At 45.2% G+C, this 21,644-nt stretch overlaps 1 protein-coding gene across 1 annotated transcript in view; it reads left to right on the forward strand.

The window, feature by feature from the left end:
* The window catches only part of DDX41 (DEAD-box helicase 41), a 168,681-nt gene that overhangs the window by 59,232 nt on the left and 87,805 nt on the right, over positions 1 to 21,644 (forward strand). Inside the window, exon 8 of the mRNA XM_086931792.1 lies at positions 8,849 to 9,002. Coding sequence (XP_086787918.1) covers positions 8,849 to 9,002 — 154 coding nt within the window. The remainder of the gene's footprint in view (positions 1 to 8,848; positions 9,003 to 21,644) is intronic.

The following is a 21,644-nucleotide window of genomic DNA, read 5'->3' on the forward strand; positions in this document are numbered from 1 at the left end:
GACGAAATCCCACTTGTGAGTACTGTTTCAAAAAGAGTACGAGAAGTCTGAGCCTGTTGGTCAACATCTTGGCCAAGATCTTGACATGGCGAGCAAAGGGGTTGGTCGCAGCTTCCTCCTAAACTCGTTTGGCCTCAGGTGTTCCCGCTTTGCACTGCTTTTACCTCTATGTAATTTTAGTGATTGTGCATTTTAAATGTGAAGTGGACATTTGACTGCGCAACGGGGAATACCTAATCTGTGACACACGCGCTCACTGGGCGCTTTAGTCTTACCTCGCAGGAACGAAGGCCTGAGCTCGGTGACCTGTCCTACCCACCCTGGTCCGAAGCGGTAAGAGTACCGTCGCGTGGAGGGCGTGGTAGGTAGAGTCAGGCACTTCCGGTTTGGAGGGTTAGCGCTCTAGTTGCAGGGGAGAATCCTGCTTCAATTTCACATGCCCCAGCGTCCGCGCAGCGGGCGCGCCGAAGGCAAGCCCGTCCGCGCCCGGTCGGGGCCCGGGGCCAGGACCCGTGGAGGAGCTCGGGAAGGTCTTGCCTACTCGAGGCAGGAGTTGTGGGCTCTCCGCACTGGAACATTGGCTAAATGTAGACACAGTATGGACCCTAATGCTGGAGGCCGTTTCAAGAACTGTAGGCACTATGGGTTTTGCACTAAGCCCTTTGTTCAGATGGGAGGGACGGATAGGGAGCTCAGATGTGCTTTAATCAATAGCAGATCTTTTAAAAAGCATAGTATGGAAATACGCAATCTGCTGATTGACAGGCAGATGGATGTTCTTTTTATAACCGAAACCTGGCTGGATGAGGAGTCGACCCCTGAAATACTGGAGGCTCTGCCCTCGGGCTATGGGATATGCAGACTGGATAGACCCTACGGGGGGGGGGAGGGATCGCTGTGATCCATAAGGGCAATATTAAATGCACCTTGGAGCCAGTGACCATATCGGATAGCAAAGCCGGCGCATTCTCTATAACAGTGTCTAATAATTACATAATTAAGGGCCTGTTAGTTTATAGACCGCCGGGTGGCAGTACTCAATTTGCAGTGAGCCTTTTACAGAATTTACTGGCCCCCGCTATGCAATACGAAAAGTTAATTTTGTTGGGGGATTTGAACTTGCATTTTGAGGATGCCTTGAATGCTCCAGCCCAGGAGCTGGACAGGATCTATCAACTCTGCAGTTCGCATTAAAATCTGAGCTTCCCACACACCGGCTGGGGCATCTTTTAGATTCTATCTACGGCAATTGGGAAGCTCTTAGAACTGATCCTCCTCTGCCTATGGTGTTGGCGGACCATTTTTTGGTACCTTTCCATATTGATTACAGCATTGGTGCTTCCTCTGGGAAACTGGGAGGCTCTAATAAAAGACAGAGGAAATGGCCTAAGTTCTCTTCTGAAGACTTTTGTACTACCCTGGCGCAGGGTGGGCCCCCAGAAGGATTAGGATCAATGGTCGATGGCGCTTGTGAGGCTCTGGACTATCGCATACAGCTCGCTCTAGACAAGACAGCTCCCTGGTCTAGCACGGGCCCCTTGCGGCGAACTAAATCCACCGCATGGTTCAATGCTGACTTAAGGGAGGCGAAGACTTTATGCAAACGGCTTGAAAGAAGCTGGAGGAATGGCTACATGCCAGCTATGGAAAGGGAATACAAATCCGGCCTCAGGAGGTACCATGCCTTGATAAGGAAAACTCGCTCTGCCTATTATACTGAGCGGATTGACAAGGCAGACTGTTCTGCTAAAGAACTGTTTGTGGTATATAAAGAGTTATCCTCACTGGCCTCTATCGAGCAACAGGAGGCGGGTTCGGTGGAATCATGTAACCAGATAGCTAGTTTTTTTCCAACAAAGTGAAGGATATTTACTCTACTTTCCCGAGGAGGCTAGGGCTTGCGCCGGGAATGAGGAGATATCTTTAAATGGCCTAATGGAAAGAGATTGCCTTAAGGTGTTCATGGTTCCAGATGAGGGGCCGCTGATTAAAGTGGCTTGGGGCGTGAAATCTGGCTCTCCCATAGATCCAGCTCCTGGTAAAATTCTGCGAGGGAATATTGAGTCCTTAGCACCTTATATTAACTATTTGCTAGAACTGTCTTATGGATCTGGTAGGGTGCCGACAATGTGGGAAGAAGCTGGGGTCCTTCCACTAAAGAAAAAGCCACAGATTAGTATGGACCAGATGAGCAGCCTGCGGCCTATATCACTCCTCCCCTATTTTGCTAAAATAGCTGAAAAGCTGGTTAATCAGCAACTTACAGCCCACATAGAAGCCCATAAGCTCCTGCATCCTTCTCAGGCGGGCTTTCGTGCCTGTCATTCTACAGAGTCCGCCCTGCTCTTCTCCACAGAGGCTCTACGGAAACATGTGGACGAGGGCCAGACCGCGGCACTGATTCTTCTCGATCGTTCGACACTGTGGCTCATCACACCTTGCTGCAGTGTCTCAGAAGGGGTGGAGTGGTAGGGAAGGCCTGGGACTGGCTGGACTCTTTTCTCCACTAACGTAGTTTTCGTGTTGAGCAAGGACCCCATAGGTCTGAGGCTTTTGAACTGGATCAAGGGGTTCCTCAGGGTTCCAGCCTGAGCCCTACCCTTTTCAACCTTTATGTGGCACCTGTGGCGCTGATAGCTGAGCAATATGGAGTGGAAGTGGTAACGTATGCAGATGACATGCAGCTGGTTGTGGCTCTGACACAGCCGGCTGAGAAGGCAGCCAGCAAGTTTTCCTCCTACCTACAAGGGTTGGCTGTATGGATGGCCGATAATTGTCTCAGACTGAATGGTGACAAAACCGAGGTGTTGATTTTGGGCAAGTCACCATCGGTCTGGACATCGGCTTGGTGGCCACAGTCCTTGGGTCCTTTACCGGGGCCTAAGGATCAAGTTAAAAATCTGGGAATCTGGATTAATTCGAAAATCTCCTATGAATACCATACCAAACGTGTGGCCGGAACCTGTTTTGGCATTTTGCGTAGCCTCAAAAAGACACTCGATCTGCTCCCTGTGACATCAAGGAAAGCCCTGGTCCATGCCCTGGTCACTTCCAGGCTGGACTATGGGAACGTCCTTTATTTAGGAGCTAATGTGAAGTGTCTTCAGAGACTACAGCATATTCAGAATGCTGCCACCCGCTTGGTGCTGATGTTGCCCAAGAGAGCCGCCTCAAAAAAAACCTTGGACACACTCCACTGGCTACCCATTAGGGAACGTATCCTGTTTAAAGCCCTGTGCGTCAGCCACAGGATTGCGCAAGGGAAGGGTCCTTGCTTTCTGTGCAATTTGCTTAAAGTGTATACTCCTTCCCGCCTACTGCGATCACAGGGGGCTGGCATGTTGCAGATTCCCAAAATCAGAAGGGCTTGAATGGGAGGTAGATCCTTCCGTTTTTTGGCTGCCCGTCACTGGAACACCCTGCCCCTGAGGCTGCGTGTCGAAACCTCTGAGGTGGTCTTCCGGAAAGAGCTAAAAACATACTTATTTCCTAGGGATTAGTTCTTGAGCGGGCTTGAGGAGGCGGTAACTGTGGAACGTTGGGGTCAATGACTAGCACGTGGACACACTGGTTAGTGTAACCAGGCGCTGTATTAGCTCAGGATTATTATTATTATTTATCTACATTGATTAAGGATATAAATTGAAATCTGCCACATTCCAGGGGGTTCTTCCCTTCTTTGGTTATGAACGATAGGATTACTTTGTTGGACATTTGACCTAATGAGTGAGGCACTTTGACATTTTTTTAAAGGCTGCATACAGTGTTGGAGCCAGCTGTATGGCACTAACCTTCTAGAACTCACCAGCAAAGTAATTTCTCTCTGGGGAATTATAGGTAGGTAAGTCCGCAGTTGCTGCATGTATTTCTTCTAGAGGAATTTAATTTACTATTGATTCTCTGTCCTCAATCAAAACAGAGAGTCAAGATAGCATGTCTAGAAGCTATTTTTCTTTATGATTTATATTATCCACGTCTGTGAGCTTTACAGAGTCTTGTAGTAAGTTGCAAATGCCTCCATTATATCAAAGGGGTGAGGTAATTAGCACCCCTTCTACGTTACATATTTCTAGAAGTGCTTCTCTGTGCTGCAGCTGAAGTATTAGCATTCTACCTGCTTTTTCACCCTGCTCCTAATGACACCACACGTTTTATTCCACTTTCTCAGTAAAGACTAAACTAAGAAAAACGAACTGTCTTATACATCAGGTTACCAGAAGGGTAGCTCGTGTACTGTTTGGTGAAGTCTTGAACAGTTTTTTCTTGCCTGTTTTGTCCTTGTTTTGCTTTACAGTTTACCTGTGTAAAGTCTTGCATCATATGATAGTTACAAAGGAATTAATACATGAGGTTGTGGCAAAGGTCAGGGAAAGTAAAGTGAATTCCTTCTTCCTGGGGTCTTGCAGTAGTCACGAGGTCACACAGTACAGTGTATTGTTGTAATTGCAATGGTTGATGGAGCCAGATTGGTCTAATAAAGGGCTATTTGTTAGGTTCCAGTCACCCCCTAGGCTCATACTTGTAGCACCAAATTTGGTTAGCATCCATGCCAAGAGGAAAAATGTGTGTTTTCTGTCATTGGGTCTATAAACTTGAACCTATTGTGAGCATTCTGTTGAGTGTCTTAATCTTGCCAAATATGTACCTCCCACCTGTCGCTAAAAAATTTATAATACAGTGTAAGTAAATGATTGCCCTATGAGAATACCTTCTTTGCAGTTTTTAGATGAATTGTTAGAGCTGTCGCTCACACCAAAGTGATCGTTTGTGGTCTCCTGCTGATCATTATCCCCACCCAGTCCCCTTTCAGTTTGCTATTTCTAATGTTGCTAGCTGTATTCTTAAATAAGAGCTATGCCTGAGTTCTTAATGGACATAGTTCAATACCTTTTTTCATTTGAAACTCATTTAACAATTTTATAATGACTGTTTGCGGGAGATCTGGGGCACAGCCATGGTGTGTATCGATACTCTTGATTCATGCAGGCTGCCAATTGAAATGGACCATGATGGAGAAAAGAAATGTGACATGTTGTGACAAGGAGACTGGGCAGAGGAGAGGAAAGTAGGGAGCAGAAATGCCTAATTCAGTGCAAACATTTGGGGTAGATTAAATACAGGGTTCTGAGTGAGCAGAAAAAAGAATAGTAAAGTAGGTTTGATATAATGGTGAGCTGCTTGTTGAGAAGGTCCATAAAATCCCTTACACTGTAAGCTGTGCACATGCTGCTCAAGCTGAGGGATTCCCTGGGTCCTAGACAACTCCTACTCAGCACAGAGGCTATGACTCCTCAAGAAGGGGGCCCTGGCAATTTTGGGTTTGATATACATACAGGCAGAATAGCATATATCAAAATGTCTTTCTCCTTGTCATCCTTAAGAAACTGAGCAAAATGAAAGCTTTAACTTGCCCTAGAGTGAATTATAGAAGAAGTCTAGACGGTGCAGTGGGATTCTAGAAGAAGCAGAGGTAGCATAAAGAAATATGACACTATCAGGCCCCTAGGCTTGAAAAAAGATCTTGGAAGTATCCCAGCTACATAATGGCTTCACAGTAATCTATGGTGTTTGGTAGCGAACACCTCATATTAATAAACCCACACTGATTTCAGTGATGGATTTACTAATACACGAACTCAGAGGGTACCTTATTGGTACCCATGAAAACCTAGTGACCTCTAGTGTATTGGCTGATAGGTCCTGTCCAGCCTCCCACCACAGATGCGTAGATGGCTGAGTGGGCTAAAGAACGGTGATGGATTAAACCCAGATCTGTTGCCTGGGTGTGAGTGTTTGATTGGTTCAGATGCTCCGTCCATTACCACCCCCTTTTGTATCGCTTTGTTCGCCATAAGTTGGCAGGGTATGCTCAGACGTGAGTCCCTTGCTCACTTTGCCTCTGGATTCAAGTAAGCCTGGCTGAAGACGGCTGTAATGCCAGAAACCGGTCTTAGGAAGCTTGAATCCGGTCCAGGGAAGGCATGGCTTGACAGTTCGGGCTGGACTGTTCCCATGAGGCACAGGGTCAGAGTGATTTGCAAATGGCCATGTCTGAACTGGGGTGGCAGAGTGGGCTAAAGAACGGTGATGGATTATACCCAGATCTGATGACTGGGTGTGAGTGTTTGATTGGTTCAGATGCTCCGTCCATCACCACCAGCTTTTGTATGGTAATTTACTAGCCATCCTGCTACAGGAGGTATAAACACCTCCGGCAAAAGCAGGCATTGTTTCTGATCTCCTAGGTGGTCAGAAACTCTGCTGTGGTGGCAGGCTGGACAGGACCAGTCAGCCAGCACACTAGATGACTAGCAGGTTTCAATCCATCAATCAATCAGATTATTTGTAAAGCGCACTACTTACCCCTGAGGGTTTCAAGGCACTGAGGGGAGTTGAGTGCTGCTGCTACTGGTCGAAGAGCCAGGCCTTGATTCGTCTCCTGAAGGTCAGCAGGTTTTCGGTTTCTCGTAGGTTGAGGGGGAGGGTGTTCCAGGTCTTGGCGGCGTGGTGGGAGAAGGACCTGCCTCCGGAATTGGTTCTACGGATGCGCTGGACCGTGGCCAGGGAGTGGTCAGCGGAGCGGAGTTTCCTGTTAGGTACGTAGAAGGAGAGTCGACTGTTGAGATAGGCTGGGCTGGTATTGTGGAGTGACTTGTGTGCGTGGACCAGGAGCTTGAAGGAGATTCTTCTGTCGACAGGTAGCCAATGCAGGTTCCTCAGGGTGGGGTGGGGGTGATGTGGTCGCGGCGTGGGACGTCGAGGATTAGGCGTGCCGAGGCGTTCTGGATCCTTCGCAGTCTGTGGATGAGCTTGGACGAGGCTCCGGCCTAGAGGGCGTTTCCGTAGTCGAGTCTGCTGCTGACTAGGGCTTGGGTGACTGTTTTTCTCGTGTTAGTTGTGATCCATCTGTATATCTTGCGGAGCATACAGAGGGTGTTGAAGCAGGTGGAGGAGACTGCGTTGACTTGTTTGGTCATGGTAAATTTCAAGTCGAGGATGACTCCCAGGTTGCGCGCATGGTTGGTAGGAGCCAGGGGTGTCCCCAGTGATGCGGGCCACCAGGAGTCGTCCGATGCTGAGGGGCTGGGCTTACTCTAAGGTACCCTCTGGGTGCATGTATCAATAAATCCATCACTGGAATCCATGTGGGTTTATTAATACGAGGTGTTTGATACCAAACATCATGTGTTTCAGTGAAGCCATTATGTAGCTGGGTAACTCGTTTTCACCAGTCCCCAGTACATACCGTAAGATTGTTTCCTGCTCACTTGTAATATCCAGCAATGGAACTAGACATTACAGGGGCATATCTGCTCATGCAGATATGTCCTCAAATGTGCATAATGTATCCTGCCTTAGAGCTCCAAGGCCTGCTGTAGGAGTGACTAGCATGTAGCCCATGCAGTGGCTTACGACACAGGAGTGTGACATGTTCTCAAAAATGGTTTGCACCGTGTCACGCAGCCTGCAATGGCAGTTTGTGTGGAATTTATGTGGGGGTCACTTACGGTGGCATAAGATATGATGTATCCCTTAGGAACCCTCTTTAGTACCCATGCCCTAGGTATCTGGCGTACCATTTCTTAATGACTTACATGGGTGCTAAAATCCTTAGCCACAGTGCACTGTCAAAGTCGAAAATCAGCATCCAGTAGCTAAAAGTGGGAAACTGCAACAAAATCCCAGTTCCCTACAGCCAACAACTACTTTAAGCAAACGTAGCAGAAGTAGATCCAAAGACCCCTCTCGAAAGAGGCTTCAGCAAACTGGCAAAGTCCCCTAAACCTAGATTAGATTGATCCATCATTTAAATTTGGAAATGTGAGAGCAGACCTCCTATGAGTTTCCATCAATTAAGTGATTGGAGAAATTTTCAGTCACCAGTGCAATATCTGGATAGCTGCAACAGCAAAATACGGAAGAGCCTTCGTATCCAGGTAACTTTAATCCATGTGGAATCCCTTTTCTTTCAGATATCTATCCATATGTCTTTATGCTTTAATGCTGATCTGTCTATAATTGTCTTCTTTCTCTTCTGCCAACAAAATAGACTTGAATTTATTCCAAGTTAATAATTCCAATTATTAACCATTGAGCCTTCCACATAGAGATAACTGTTCCTAGTCAGTAGGTGGCATTCTGCATTATAACTTCCTAGTGAAAGGCCAGCAGCCAAATTAAAGTCAACCTCATGTACACTTCGCTTGGGGCAAAGCAACTACTTCTGCCTTTTTCAGAAATGTTTCCAATGTCGAAATTTGAAGAGTAGCCTTGCAGACTTGACATATATTTATGAGACCCCATTGCTGGCATCTCTACTATATCGATTTACATTTTATACAGAATTAAAAAACATTTTTTAACTACAGTTCCTTTAGTTCTCCTGGATACACAGCCAACTTTTTGTGCTGATGAGATTGTTACTCTGCCATTAGGCATAGGAAAATGAAACGTGTAATCCCAAAATCTGTCAGCAACTTGCTTACCTTCCCAAAGCAGACCCCAGAACATTACTAACCGAGGTTTCGTGTAATTTGTTCGGGTACTCTGAGCTGCCTTAAGTGTTAGTCCTAATCCTTTCTTTTGTGGATTAGTCTGGCAGTCTAAGGTGATGAGCCTATTAACTTCATAAGCTTAGTGGTACATCTATTTCCTTTGTGGGTTTTTTCATACTATAAAGTAAGAGTTTGTAAAAGAACCAAAGAGCACAACTATGAGTTTAAAATTAGTTTTAGTTGAAATTGTTTTAAAAAAAAATAAGTAAAGATAAAAGGGTAAAATTAAGCTTTCAAAAGAGACGTATACTTCTCAAAACATTTCTCGAATTCTGCATTTCTTGTGTTGACAGCCTGACTGGTCGGGATATGATTGGTATCGCATTTACTGGCTCTGGGAAGACCCTCGTATTTACACTACCAGTGATCATGTTCTGTCTGGAACAAGAGAAGAGACTGCCTTTTATCAAGCGAGAGGGGCCCTATGGATTAATCATCTGCCCATCGGTGAGTACACACTAATTAGTGTGAAAGCCTGTATTTGAAAATTACTTTTTTCACTTGATTGCACCTGAGGGAGAGACACTACGCTGACTGATATTTATAAAGTAGAACATCTCCCAATGCATTTGCTTCTGCACTGAAAGCTCTCTGGGTTTGTGAGGGATTATTTTCCAGTGTCTTTTTTTATGTGAAGACTGCTAGACAGTTCTTAATGACTTCTTGGGGACATTCTGAGAGCTTCCCTGGGAATGCAGTCCACCCATTGCTTACCATTTTTTTTTTGTAACTCACATTTGCTTGCTTTCTATTTGCTGGCTTTATTTGTTTTAGGCTGTCTAGCTTGAGTTTGTCCCTCCCATGGATCATAGCCTAGTTACTGTATGCTTCCATGAGCGCTCGCTTTGTGTAAACTGGCCTTTAAATTTAGTTCTTATCTTGTCACATTTGCTGTGCATTCAAAGACAGAGGTCAAATGTCAGGCTCTGTCTTCTGTGGGAGCTTGGTATTTAGTTTTCGTTCGCTGACTTGAAAGTGAGAGTATTTATGTGACAATCTTGCTGAGAAAGAATGATTTTTTTCTAGCACACAACAAATGCCTGTAATGAACTGTGCAGATATTGCAGAATATATCCAATTAGGAAAGCACAAATGATGCACATTTTTTTTGTAATTCTGAAGTGTGTTGGAAATAAATATTTTAATACAATCAAAACAAATCAATATGCTAAGTGATGACATTTCCACACATTATTGTTTGTGCACTGTATACCTTCATCAGTAAAACTGTAGGTCTATGCAAATGTAATGGTCTTTTCAATTGAAAATATGTTGTCTGTAATGGCAGTGCGCTACACACCATGCATACTCCACACTATGCCACTCCAATTTACACCACTTAACTATACACCACTCAATTCTCCACCACTCTACTCCACTCGCCTCCATGACACGTCACTCCTCTCTGTGCCCCTCCAAGACACGTCACTCCACTCTATGCCCCTCCAAGACACGTTACTCCACTCTATGCCTCTCCAAGATACGTCACTCCAATCTGTGCCCCTCCAAGACACGTCAATCCGCTGTATGCCCCTCCAAGAAACGTCACTCCACTCTAGGCCCCTCCAAAACACGTCACTCCACTCTATGCCCCTCCAAGACCCGTTACTCCACTCTATGCCCCTCCAAGACACGTCACTCCAATCTGTGCCCCTCCAAGACACGTCAATCCACTGTATGCCCCTCCAAGACATGTCACTCCATTTTATGCCCCTCCAAAACACGTCACTCCACTCTATGCCCCTCCAAGACACGTTACTCCACTCTATGCCACTCCAAAACACGTCACTCCGCTCTGTCACTCCAAGACACGTCATCCAATGCCATTCCACTCCACAACATGCCACTCCACAACACGCCACTCCACTCCACAACACGCCACTCCACTCCAATCTACAATATGCCACTCTACTTCACGCCGCTCCACAACCCCCCTCCACTCTGCGCCCCTCCACTTTGAAAGTCTACAATATTCCACATGACACTGTACTCAACTCTGCGCTACGCCACTCTTTAATACTCTGACACTATATTCCACTATACACCCCCTCTACAACACTTTATTCCACTCTTCCACACTTTATTCCATGCTACACTTTATTCCACTCTTGCTCCACGCCACTCTGCTGCGCGCCACTCTGCTGCGCACCACTCTGCTCTGCTCGAAGACACTACTCCGCTCGAAGACACTACTCCGCTCGAAGACACTACTCCGCCCGAAGGCACTCTACTCCGCCCGAAGGCACTCTACTCCGCCCGAAGGCACTCTACTCCGCCCGAAGGCACTCTACTCCGCCCGAAGGCACTCTACTCCGCCCAGACCTGCTGATACCTGTTCCGTCGCAGGACTGCGACGCCCAGCTTGCTCAGTGGCTTGTCATCTGCCGCAGCTGGGGCCTCTTCGTGCTTCTCCCTCCTGTAGCTTAAAACTCCTCGCGGCCCCCGCTGCGCGAGGGCCGCTCGTAGGCGCAGACTTTGGGCATTTTGTATTCCTGCTGCCTCACCTGAAAATATACGGAGACTGGGAACTGTTGCCGACTTGGGGCACGGATTGGACCTGCTGATACCTGTTCCGTTGCAGGAGTGCGAGGCCCAGCTTGCTCAGCGGCTTGTCATCTGCCGCAGCTGGGGCCTCTTCCCGCTTACTCCCTCGTCTATTTAGACACGCCCATCGACGCGGTACGCGGGACGCGCGCGGGCGGCCGCCGAGCAAAGCCCGGGCAAAGGGCAGGCCCGTTCTAGCTCGTTACAGACCGACTAAGACCGGACTGGGCCACCCCCCTTGTGTTTAAATCTTTGTGGGACTAAAAACTGTATGTACTCTATATTAAATTATTGATTACGAGTGCCCGCGAATCATCATAGATTAAGTGTCTTTCAGGATGGCCACTCGTGAAAGTAGGAGCCAGGCTACAAAGGGGGGAGGACAGCTAATAGGTACCCTTGATAACTTTATTACTAGAGCCAATTCGGTAATAGACCAGGGCATAAGTTTAATTGAGCGAAGAGTGTCACAGGATCTAGCAGTGGCCAGAGGATTGTCACAGGACCCTGCAGTGGCCAAAATATCGTCCCTGGGCCACATAGCATCTGCTAGAACCCCCGAACACACTGATGGTCTTGCTCTTATTGAGATGCTTGCAGACGTACATCACATTTCAAGCTCCTATCCTCAGGCACCTACTCTTACACAACTCCCAACGCAACTGCCTAATGACACCACAGCCCTTACAGGGTCAGTTGTAATGGATGTCACTATAAACGAAATAATAGAGGCAGAGGCCCAGGAAGATGAGACTAACACAAGACAACACCGCGGGAGGCGGGAGGGTGCTATATCGAAACGGAAACGCCCGACCGTTTCTGCACACGCCAGGAAAAAAGTAAAAGTTACAAAAGTACAGGAGAATAGGGACACAATGAATAAAGAGGGAGAGGAAATAGGACTTGTTCCAGAGGTAGTGCATAGTGGGCAGGACGATGTTCAAAGTATTGTTAATCTTGATATACTAGACAAATCACAGGACTTTCCAACTAGAGATGAGGTGGGAGATAGTAGCGTAAGGATGGCTGATGATGGGACCTCAACCCTGCTAAAGAACATGGGGGAAATCTTAACAAAGCTTCTAACCCCATTGGAAACCAGATTAACACGCATAGAAGACCAGTTACTTGTGGTTGAAAAAAGCATTATAACACTGGCAAGTCTCAGTATAGTTGGAATACCATCTAAACCAACCTCTGGTACTGCTTTATTAGCACCGGCACTAGATGTGAATAAATCTCAGCCATTGATCCAGGGGACGAGTAAGAATACTATAAATGCAACTATGGTGAACCTAGCAAGTATTGTTGCAATAGCTAAAGAAACCCCAGTACAAGGCACTAATGTTATTAAGCCCAACCAACAGGACCAGAAAGGGCACCAAACAGGGAGGAAATCAAGGGGAGGTTATATCAATCTACCACCAGATGTTAGTCACTATTCAATTGTCCTGACAGGGGTCCCTGAGCTAGGCAACCGACACGAAGAATCCTTTTGGTCACTTAAAAATAAAGTATCACATTGGCTAAATGAAAACAGGCCCTTACCTACTCACTTAAAGGGTAAAATGTTAATGGTTCGAAGGGTCCCATGGATAGGCTCCACATGAAAATCAACCACTGGTGATTGTGTGATAGTAAACTTTGAAGACCCACGAACTGTGTACCATATATGTTCATGGAACTCTCCAGGAGGGAACTCTTTAATTGAAACTAGACCACTTTCGTTTTTTTTTTACTCACACAGGACGCGACCTGAAGGTGGCAGAAGTTGGACTAGGGTCAACAATCATGCTTGGGGTGGTCCCATTGAGAGGGGCCTGGGTAATCCAAACCAATGGGTAGGGGCACCAACGGTTAATAGATTTAGCTGCCTAGAAGCAGTAGATTGACTGAAGCCAACTGTGGGTTGTTTAACCAGCACTAAGGGGAGACTATGCATGTTTGGTCCTATCTTCAATCATGATCACAGGAAAGGAATCACAGAAGTGATTGTGGGTGAAGAAATTGAAATCGGCCTTACTGCCCGTGCTCAATCTGGGGACTTGGAAGTTCCGAGTATCACTAGCAGCGATGGAACAGTAGTGGCTGCCTGTCCCCAGAGGAAAGGACCACAGAATCCATCAATGCAAAACCCAGCGTGTGCAAATATTGTCATCATACAGGGAGAGCGAACCAAACCACTGGAAGGTAAGAACTCTATGTGAAAGTTATCCACGGGAGTTACTAGTTTAAATATCAGGCCTTCAACTCTAGAGCAATCACCCACGAGCAGCAGTAAATATAAGGTCTTGAAATTAATATCATAGAACATAGCTGGCGTAACAAAAAACCTGAGGGACCCTAATTGGGCAAAGTACATTGAGTCGGGTGATTTCTGCCTTCTTCAAGAATCATGGGCACTCGATACTCCACATAGGGTAGGCTATAAGTCTTTTGGAATTGGTGCCATCCCCTCTGTAAGGGGAAGGCCATCAGGCGGTTTAATCACCTGGGTCAAAGTAACTTTAAGGATCCAGGTAGAAGTTATAGACACAAACTTGTTGGATATACTGGCATTAAAAATTACAACTTGCGAAGGGAAAATACTCTATCTAATTAATGTCTATATTAGACCTGCTCCAGCATCCAAAGAATCATTGACTTTGGTAAAACTGGACTCCTTCCTAAATAGAATAGTCGACAAAGAAGCTGCTATTATAGCTGGTGACCTAAATTGCAACTATGAACCAGTTCTAGGGCTGGGCGATGTTTTTGACGAAGAAGACCAGGCAAACAATATTCCCTTGTTGGATAATTATGACCCTGTACATTGCTCAGTTTTGGCAGTTCAATTAGTGAAGCTGTCCGCGGAACATGGTCTCAGGGCTTGTAACGGACGTCTCCTGTCGGATACTTCCAAAAAGCCAACATTCTTTAGGAACAATTGCAAAAGCAACTTAGATTTCGTAATCGTTTCCTTGAGTATCTGGCAGTATATGACCGACCTTGAGGTTAAGGACAGGCTAGAGAGTGATCATCGTCCTTTGGATTTACTGCTAGAAGCATGTTTGGTCAAGGGGGTCGGGAGTATCAAGACAACTGATGCCCATAGTGGTTCCCGCGACAAGATTTTGGTTAGCAACAACAGACGAGCCCTAAAGTGGTCTCATATACTGGAGCATGGAGACAGCCTTGCGGAAATCTATTCTCAATTTGCAAGGTCATTCTCAGCTTTCATAGGTTCCCCACCTGAGGACGATAATTCTGGATGCTTTATTGCACTCCATAATGGGTTTTTTAAAACCCTGAAAAGCCTAGTCCCAAAAATGCCAAAATAAACACACCAGAAAATGCTAAACCTGGCCCACAGTAAGCCATGGTATGATAAGGTATGTAGGCAGTCCAAGGAAAGCCTCCTGTTGGCGATTAAAACTAAATCTTCGGACGATGTGAGGTTGGCACGAAAAGTTTATAAGTAGGTGCAGGCTGCCTCAAGGAAAGCTTGGGAGGAAGATATCTGGGTGGAATTGCTGGTAGCTGCAAAGGCAAAAGACAACGTAGGCTTCTGGAGGTTGGTTGCTAACGGGAACCACGAAGGGCGAGTTGTCAAGGATGTTTACCTTGACGAACTCACGTGGGTTAACCACTTTACCAATCTATATAAAAAATACGATGAACTTACTAAGGATCTCAGCGAAGAAGCTCCATGGCTCATACCTCCCAATGTTAATCTGGAATTCACATTAGAGGAAACAGAAGCAGCCATTAATGCAGTGAAAAATGGCAAAGCACCTGGCTTAGATAAAATCCTCGGGGATCTCTACAAGCATGACTTAAAGATATGGGCACCTTAAATAAACTATTTGTGCAACACTCTAGCTTCTAGTGTAGATTTCCCAGAAAGTTGGCGGGGAGCCGAGATCGTTTTAATTTTTAAAAAGGGTGATCGGTCCGAACCCTCAAATTATCGACCAATTAGCTTAATGGACATTCTCCAAAAAAATCTATTCCAGGCATATTTTATCCCGTGTAAACTTGTGGCTGGAAGATAATTCGGTCCTCACAAAGTTTCAAGCTGGGTTTAGGAACAAAGTGAGCACCGTCAACCAAGTCTTTAGATTTTGCTGTCTCTACTGGAAATATGTTCATATTAAAAAGGGTCATCTATACGTTGCTTTTGTAGATCTTAGAGCAGCATTTGATCTAGTGCCACGAGATCTTCTATGGAGGTCCCTCCATATGGCAGGGTTACCCAGCGGCCTGTTGTTTCAGATAGTTGGGCTGCACGCTAAGAATTTTGCCAAAGTGAGATGGGGCCCCAATGGGGAACTAACCCAGAATATACCTATTGAGCGCGGCGTTCGCCAGGGCTGCGTCCTGGCCCCCACTTTATTCTCACTTTTTGTGAATGATATCCCTGCACACTTAGAGGGTTGTAAAAGTTACTCCCCAAAATTAAATGGGGAAAGGGTACCCACGTTACTATTCGCGGATGATACCATTTTAATCTCCCAAATTTAGAAGGGTCTTCAGGCACTACTTCATTCCTTTAGTGACTACTGCAACGGGAAAGGTCTGAAAATTAATGCCAAAAAAACTAAATTCATGGCCTTAAACTCTATCAAACCACAAAAAGGTTGCCTAATATTAAACGGCCAAAAATTGGAATCGGTCCAAAACTTCTCATATTTGGGGGTTTCCTTTGATTCCAATTTCACGTGGAAGCCCCAGATTGAGAAAAGTAAGCTATTATTTACTCAAAACACTATACCCATTCTCAGAAAGCAGGGCGCAAGCACTAGTAAAGCCGTGTCACCAGCACTAGAACTATTTAAACTTAAAGTCCAATCGGCAGCCCTCTATGGTGCTGAGATCTGGGAGCCGATGTCAAAGGATGTTTTCACAACTTTGGAGAATAAATTCATGAGAAGCCTTGTAAGGGCCCCAAAAGGCACTCCTTTAGTACCACTTCAGTTGGACCTAAACGTTAAAAGAACCGACCACCACACTATTGTTCGGCCCCTAATGTTTTGGGTGAGACTCTGGCAAACACCAGAACTGCTTGACTACAGGAATGGGTTATGTGTTTGGATGTATCGAACTCTAATATATGGCTAAAACATGTTAGACTATGGTTTACTAAAATAGGTTTATCTCAATTTTGGGAGAATCCGGAAAGGTTACCGTACAATTAAAAAAAAAAGTTGAAAACGGCTTTTTGGGGTTTTATTAACAACCAAATAACTGATGGAAATAGTGGCGGGACTTTAGTAAACAACTTTCTTAATTTCAAGGATGATCCTCTTTTTGAGAGTTTCCTTGATGAAGTCGAGCCCCCGCTTGCCAAAACCCTATTTATGAAACTAAGATATGATTACCTTTTGACCAACTCAACCCTGGCACGCTGGTCTAGAAGGGGTAATGTTGATGACCCAACGACCAGCGAAACTTGTACTATGTGCGAGGGCAATCTCAAGGATGATGACCAGCAAATCCTTCTCTTCTGCCCAGCCTATGCGTTGGCCAGAAGAAAGTGGATTAAACCTTTATGCAATCTTTTGGGAATAAGGTCATGTAAGACGGCACTAAGAATGATTAAATCTGACACAACCCGACCAATAGTATTTAGTGTCAGTAGATTCTTGCTCTCCATCCACTTTGTGCGCAGGAAAAAAGGCCTAAAGCTATAAGGTCAATGTTGTATACCACTTGCCCATTTGGTTTTATCTGTTCAGTGGTCTGATAGTATGTATTTTCATGGTCCATTTTTCAGCTCCTTGTCCAAAAGTACCACTAGCCAGGTATCCTACCATGTTTTTATTCTTGCTTTTTTTAAAACTGTTTTGATTTTACCAGCAACAATTGTTAGTTGTTCAAAATATTGTGTTTGATATTTATCTTTTTTAAATGACATGTGTTTGCTATGCAAATCTTTTATGGCCATGCAGGGCCGAAATAAAGATTATACTATCAATATGCCACTTTACCCTGCTTCACAAAAGTCTACACCACTCTGCAAAACTCTATGCCAGATTAATCAGGAGAAGTCATTTGTCATGGTTTGTGGGTCAAAGAAAACGAAGTCTAAAACCTTTTTATTGAGGGAGCTCTAGTGGCCAAAGGAGAGCGTTTCTCCTATTTGGGATCGCCTTTCGATTCACAACGTACCTGGGAGTCCCTGATGGTGCTGAGGGCGCAACAAACTAACAGAGCTGTGGAAGCGGTTCTCCGCTTTGACACCAAGCTAGGACATCGGCCAGTGCAGGAATTGATCACTACAAATAACGCTATGTGTCTCTTTTGCTACTTATGAGGCAGGCATTGGGGGGGGGATGTGATAGCTCTAGATTACAAACCGCAGAGAAATGCTTTCTCTGTAGACTTTTGATGGTACCACAGGGTGCACCAACCTTCTTTTGTCATTCGGAAATGAGATTACATTTTGCGGGGGATATTTTGATGTTAAGTCTGGCGCTATTATTATAGTTAAAAAAATTAGCGACCTCCTAGATCTAGGATTTTCTAAACTCATTCTTCAGTACTGCCTCGCCTTGGATAACGCGGAGTCTATACCTTGGCTAGGATACCTTAAGCGTACTGTTCAAGGCATGTGAGCTGTAGATCATATACTTCAGTATAGATCACCATCTAGTGTTGGGTCCAGATGTTTGCACTTGGTTTTGCTTCGAAGAAGTCTTTCCAGTTGCAAGGTAGGGGACTCCTCCTTTCGGTGATAGTGCGCATGGGCATCGACTCCATCCTTGGATAGTTTTTTTTTCCCGCCATCGGGTTCGGATGTGTATTGCTGCGCTACGGTTCAGTATCGTTTTTGAACTCCTTCGACGCGCAATCCTCTACCCTCGATGGTATTGTCATCGATCGCGGTTCCCCATTCGACGCACATCATTTCAATTGAGAAAACCTTTGATCGAGAAACTAGAGGCGGGCCGTTGGGCCTACCCATGCCGACCACGCTTGCAATGGCCATGGGTACTGTAGGGGCACCGGGCTCATACACCTGTGCCCACACTACTGGCATAGGGCACCCAACTAGAGGGGTGACTGATGGATGCAAGGGCAGTGAGCTTGTGGGCATGGCACACAGGATGTGTGCCATGTCGACTCTCTTTTTAGTTGTGTACTTAGACACTGACTGCAAAGGCAGTGTGTGGGTATCCGGGTACAGGGCCCCCAAGGGTGGCACAATAAGTCCTGCAGCCCTTAGGGTCTTCTCTGGTCACCATGCCCTGGGCACCTTGGGTACCATTTACTAGGGGCTGACAGGTGGCCAGAGATGCCAATTGGGTTTTAGTTTCAACACAGTTGTAGGGAAGGAACACAGACCCTGGGTACCTGGTTGGCAGGAGCCCAGGGCACACTCAGTCAAAGCACAATAGCAATTCAGCAAAAAGTGGGGGCATACCCATGCAAGAAAGATGGCACTTTCTCACATTCGGGAGCACATCTTTAAAAACATATCATTCAGGGCATGTGGGCTGCACAACAAAAACAACTCCACATAAACCACCTAGAACTACTAGCAATTTTTCTAGCATTAAAAGCCTTTCAACTGCATCTAGTAGGCAAAGATGTCTTAGTACAGACAACATGACAGCAATGAACTACATACAAGAACAGGGCGTGGCACAATCTTTTCAGCTTTCACAACTAACTCAAAGCATCTGGAGTTATGCCATAAACATATCTCCTTGCAGAACACCTCCCAGGAGTGAACAACCAGGTCCACGAATGGGAACTACATCCTAAAGTCCTTCTCCCATTCTTCCAAATGTGGGGTTACCCAGAAATAGTTCTGTTTGCCACACACCTCATCGCAAAATGCCCAAGCTTCGCCTCCAGGTACCCACACCCATTGTCCAAAGGCAATGCACTATGAATGAATTGGTCTGGAAGATTTGCGTAGGCTTTTCCCCCTCTCCCACTAATTCCGTTAGTGGTTCGAAGCTCAAACAGCACTCCCTGACGCTAATCCTAGTTGCTCCTACATGGACCCGACAATCCTGGTTCACAACGCTGTCGGAACTATCAGTAGTTACTCACCAGAAACTATACCTTTCCCCCAGGCTTCTCACTCAGAACCATGGAGAGATAAGACATACAGATCCCACTCATCTCAACCTTGCGATCTGGCACCTGAAATCATAGAGTTTGGCTACCTTCATATTCCGCCAGACTGCATGAATGTCATCAAAGAGGCTAGACGCTGTACCACAAGGGCATGCTATACAGCAAAGTGGAAGCGGTTTGTAGTTTATTGTAGCAACAATCAAATCAATCCACTAGATGCTTCTATACAAAACATCATTTGTTATCTGTTACACCTATAGAGTTCTAATCTAGCATATATGTCTATACAATTACATCTGGCTGAAATAGCTGCACAGACTGCACTTGTCTCTGTTTAGAATTCCTGCTATTAAAGCTTTTGTGGAAGGACTTAAAAGAATCATTCCTCCTAAACTTCCACCTTCTCCGGTGTGGAACCTAAACATAGTTCTTACAAGACTCAAGGGTCCACCCTTTGAGCCATTGCACAAATGTAAACTGTAATTACTCACATGGAGGTAGCCTTCCTTATTGCCATCACATCTCTTTTCATGTCGACATTTACTTAAATAGTGATGCAGACTCTTAGAACAACCAGCTGGAACATAAGACTTTATTTTCGAAAAGATCATGTTTTTTTCAGTTTCTTTTGTACATAGTCTCTTTTGTTTAACTACCTCTCTTGTAAAGCGCCCTGATACCCGCCAGGGTCATGTTCGCGCTATGTAAACCCTTCAAAATAAATAAATAAGACGAGTGGGTGAGCTTCAGGAACTAACTATATAAGAACCACTTTTGCAAATACATAAAAACAAAGTGGTTCTTAGGACCAATGCCAAATTTGTACCCAAAGTTGTCTCTACCTTTCACATCAACCAGTCTGTTCAGTTGCCTTTATTCTTCCCTCAACCAGATTCAGTGGCAGAGCGTGCTCCTTCACACATTCGATGTTAAAAGAGCATTACTGTACTGCATAGAAAGGACAAAACCATTTAGGAAAACCAAACAACTTTTTGTTGCTTTTGCACCACACATAAAGGCAATCCCATATTAAAAGCGGGTATTGCATGGTGGATAGTTATGTGTATTCAAATATGTTATGTTAAATCTAAGCACACATTAACAATTCCCCCTAGAGCACACTCTACACGCAAACTAGGGGCTTCTATGGCATTCTTAGGGAATATACCCATAGATGACATCTGCAGGGCTGCAACATGGTCTACACACACATTCACAAAACACTATTGTGTAAATGTATTATCAAGACAACTAGCTAGTGTGGGCCAGGCAGTTTTAAGAACATTATTTCAAAACCACTGCAAAAGCTACAGGTTAGCTACCGCTTGGAAGATAACTGCTGTATAGTCTATGCTACAGCATATAATCTCCAGCTCATATGCCTCGAACGGAAAGGATAAATTACTTACCTGTAATCCTAGTTCTCTTCCAGGGGTATCCTCATCAAAGTCATAAGCACTGAATATTCCTGCCCATGTGCGGGACCCCGGAAACAATATAAAAATATATATGTAAAAACACATATATCTAACTCCACATATATGTACGTACACATATTATTTTTCTCACACCAATGCAGCTCCAAAAAAGAGGCTAACACAATGTAAAACCTTGTACATGTACTGCAATTATAAAGGAAACAAAGAACACATTAAATCAAATATCCTTTGAATTTTGTGTTTTAATGAGTAAAACCACTCATAACTCCTGAAAATTGCTTATAAAAGACATTGTTAGCCTCAGGCAGCATTGAAAAGCAATAACATATGTTTCCCTGATTCGAAATGCTGCCTCGCCTCCGGGATGTCAGGCTGAATAGCTGTGTGCACTGTTCTTGAATAAAGGTTTTAAAAATATTTTTTAAAAAAAAGAAAAGCAATAACATAGAAAATGAAAGCATTTTCAACCAAAAAACTGGTACTGTGCCTTTAAGGCAGCCCTGACTCCGGGCTTCCCATCATGCCTCAGGGGTGACAGTTAGGTCAGTTGTTCTTTGCAAAACCCTGATGTCAGGGCTAAATACAAATATAAAAAACGTACAGCTCTCATTTACCTGGGGAGGCGGGTGGGTTGCTTATGACTTTGATGAGGATACCCCTGGAAGAGAACTAGGATTACAGGTAAGTAACTTATCCTTCTCTTCCAGGGGATCCTCATCAATAGTCATAAGCACTGAATAGAATAGCAAGCCCAACAACCACCTGCAGGTAAATGAGAAGTACATCTTCTACCTTAAAAGACCCAACATCACAGCCCAGACTGGCTGTTAAACAGATTCGGCAAGGAGGCTTGGCCTACTTGGGTATCTGCTCTCGTGTCAGAATCAAGACAATAATGTCTGGTCAATGTATGGACGGACCGCCAGGTCGCCGCCTTACAGATCTCAGACATGGGCACATTATTGATGAAAGCTGCAGTCGCAGCCCTTCCCCTGGTGGAATGCGCTTTGGGAGAAAACCCCAGGGGTTTTTGTGC

This window comes from Lissotriton vulgaris, chromosome 7 (assembly GCF_964263255.1).
Source record: "Lissotriton vulgaris chromosome 7, aLisVul1.2, whole genome shotgun sequence".
Taxonomy (NCBI): domain Eukaryota; kingdom Metazoa; phylum Chordata; class Amphibia; order Caudata; family Salamandridae; genus Lissotriton; species Lissotriton vulgaris.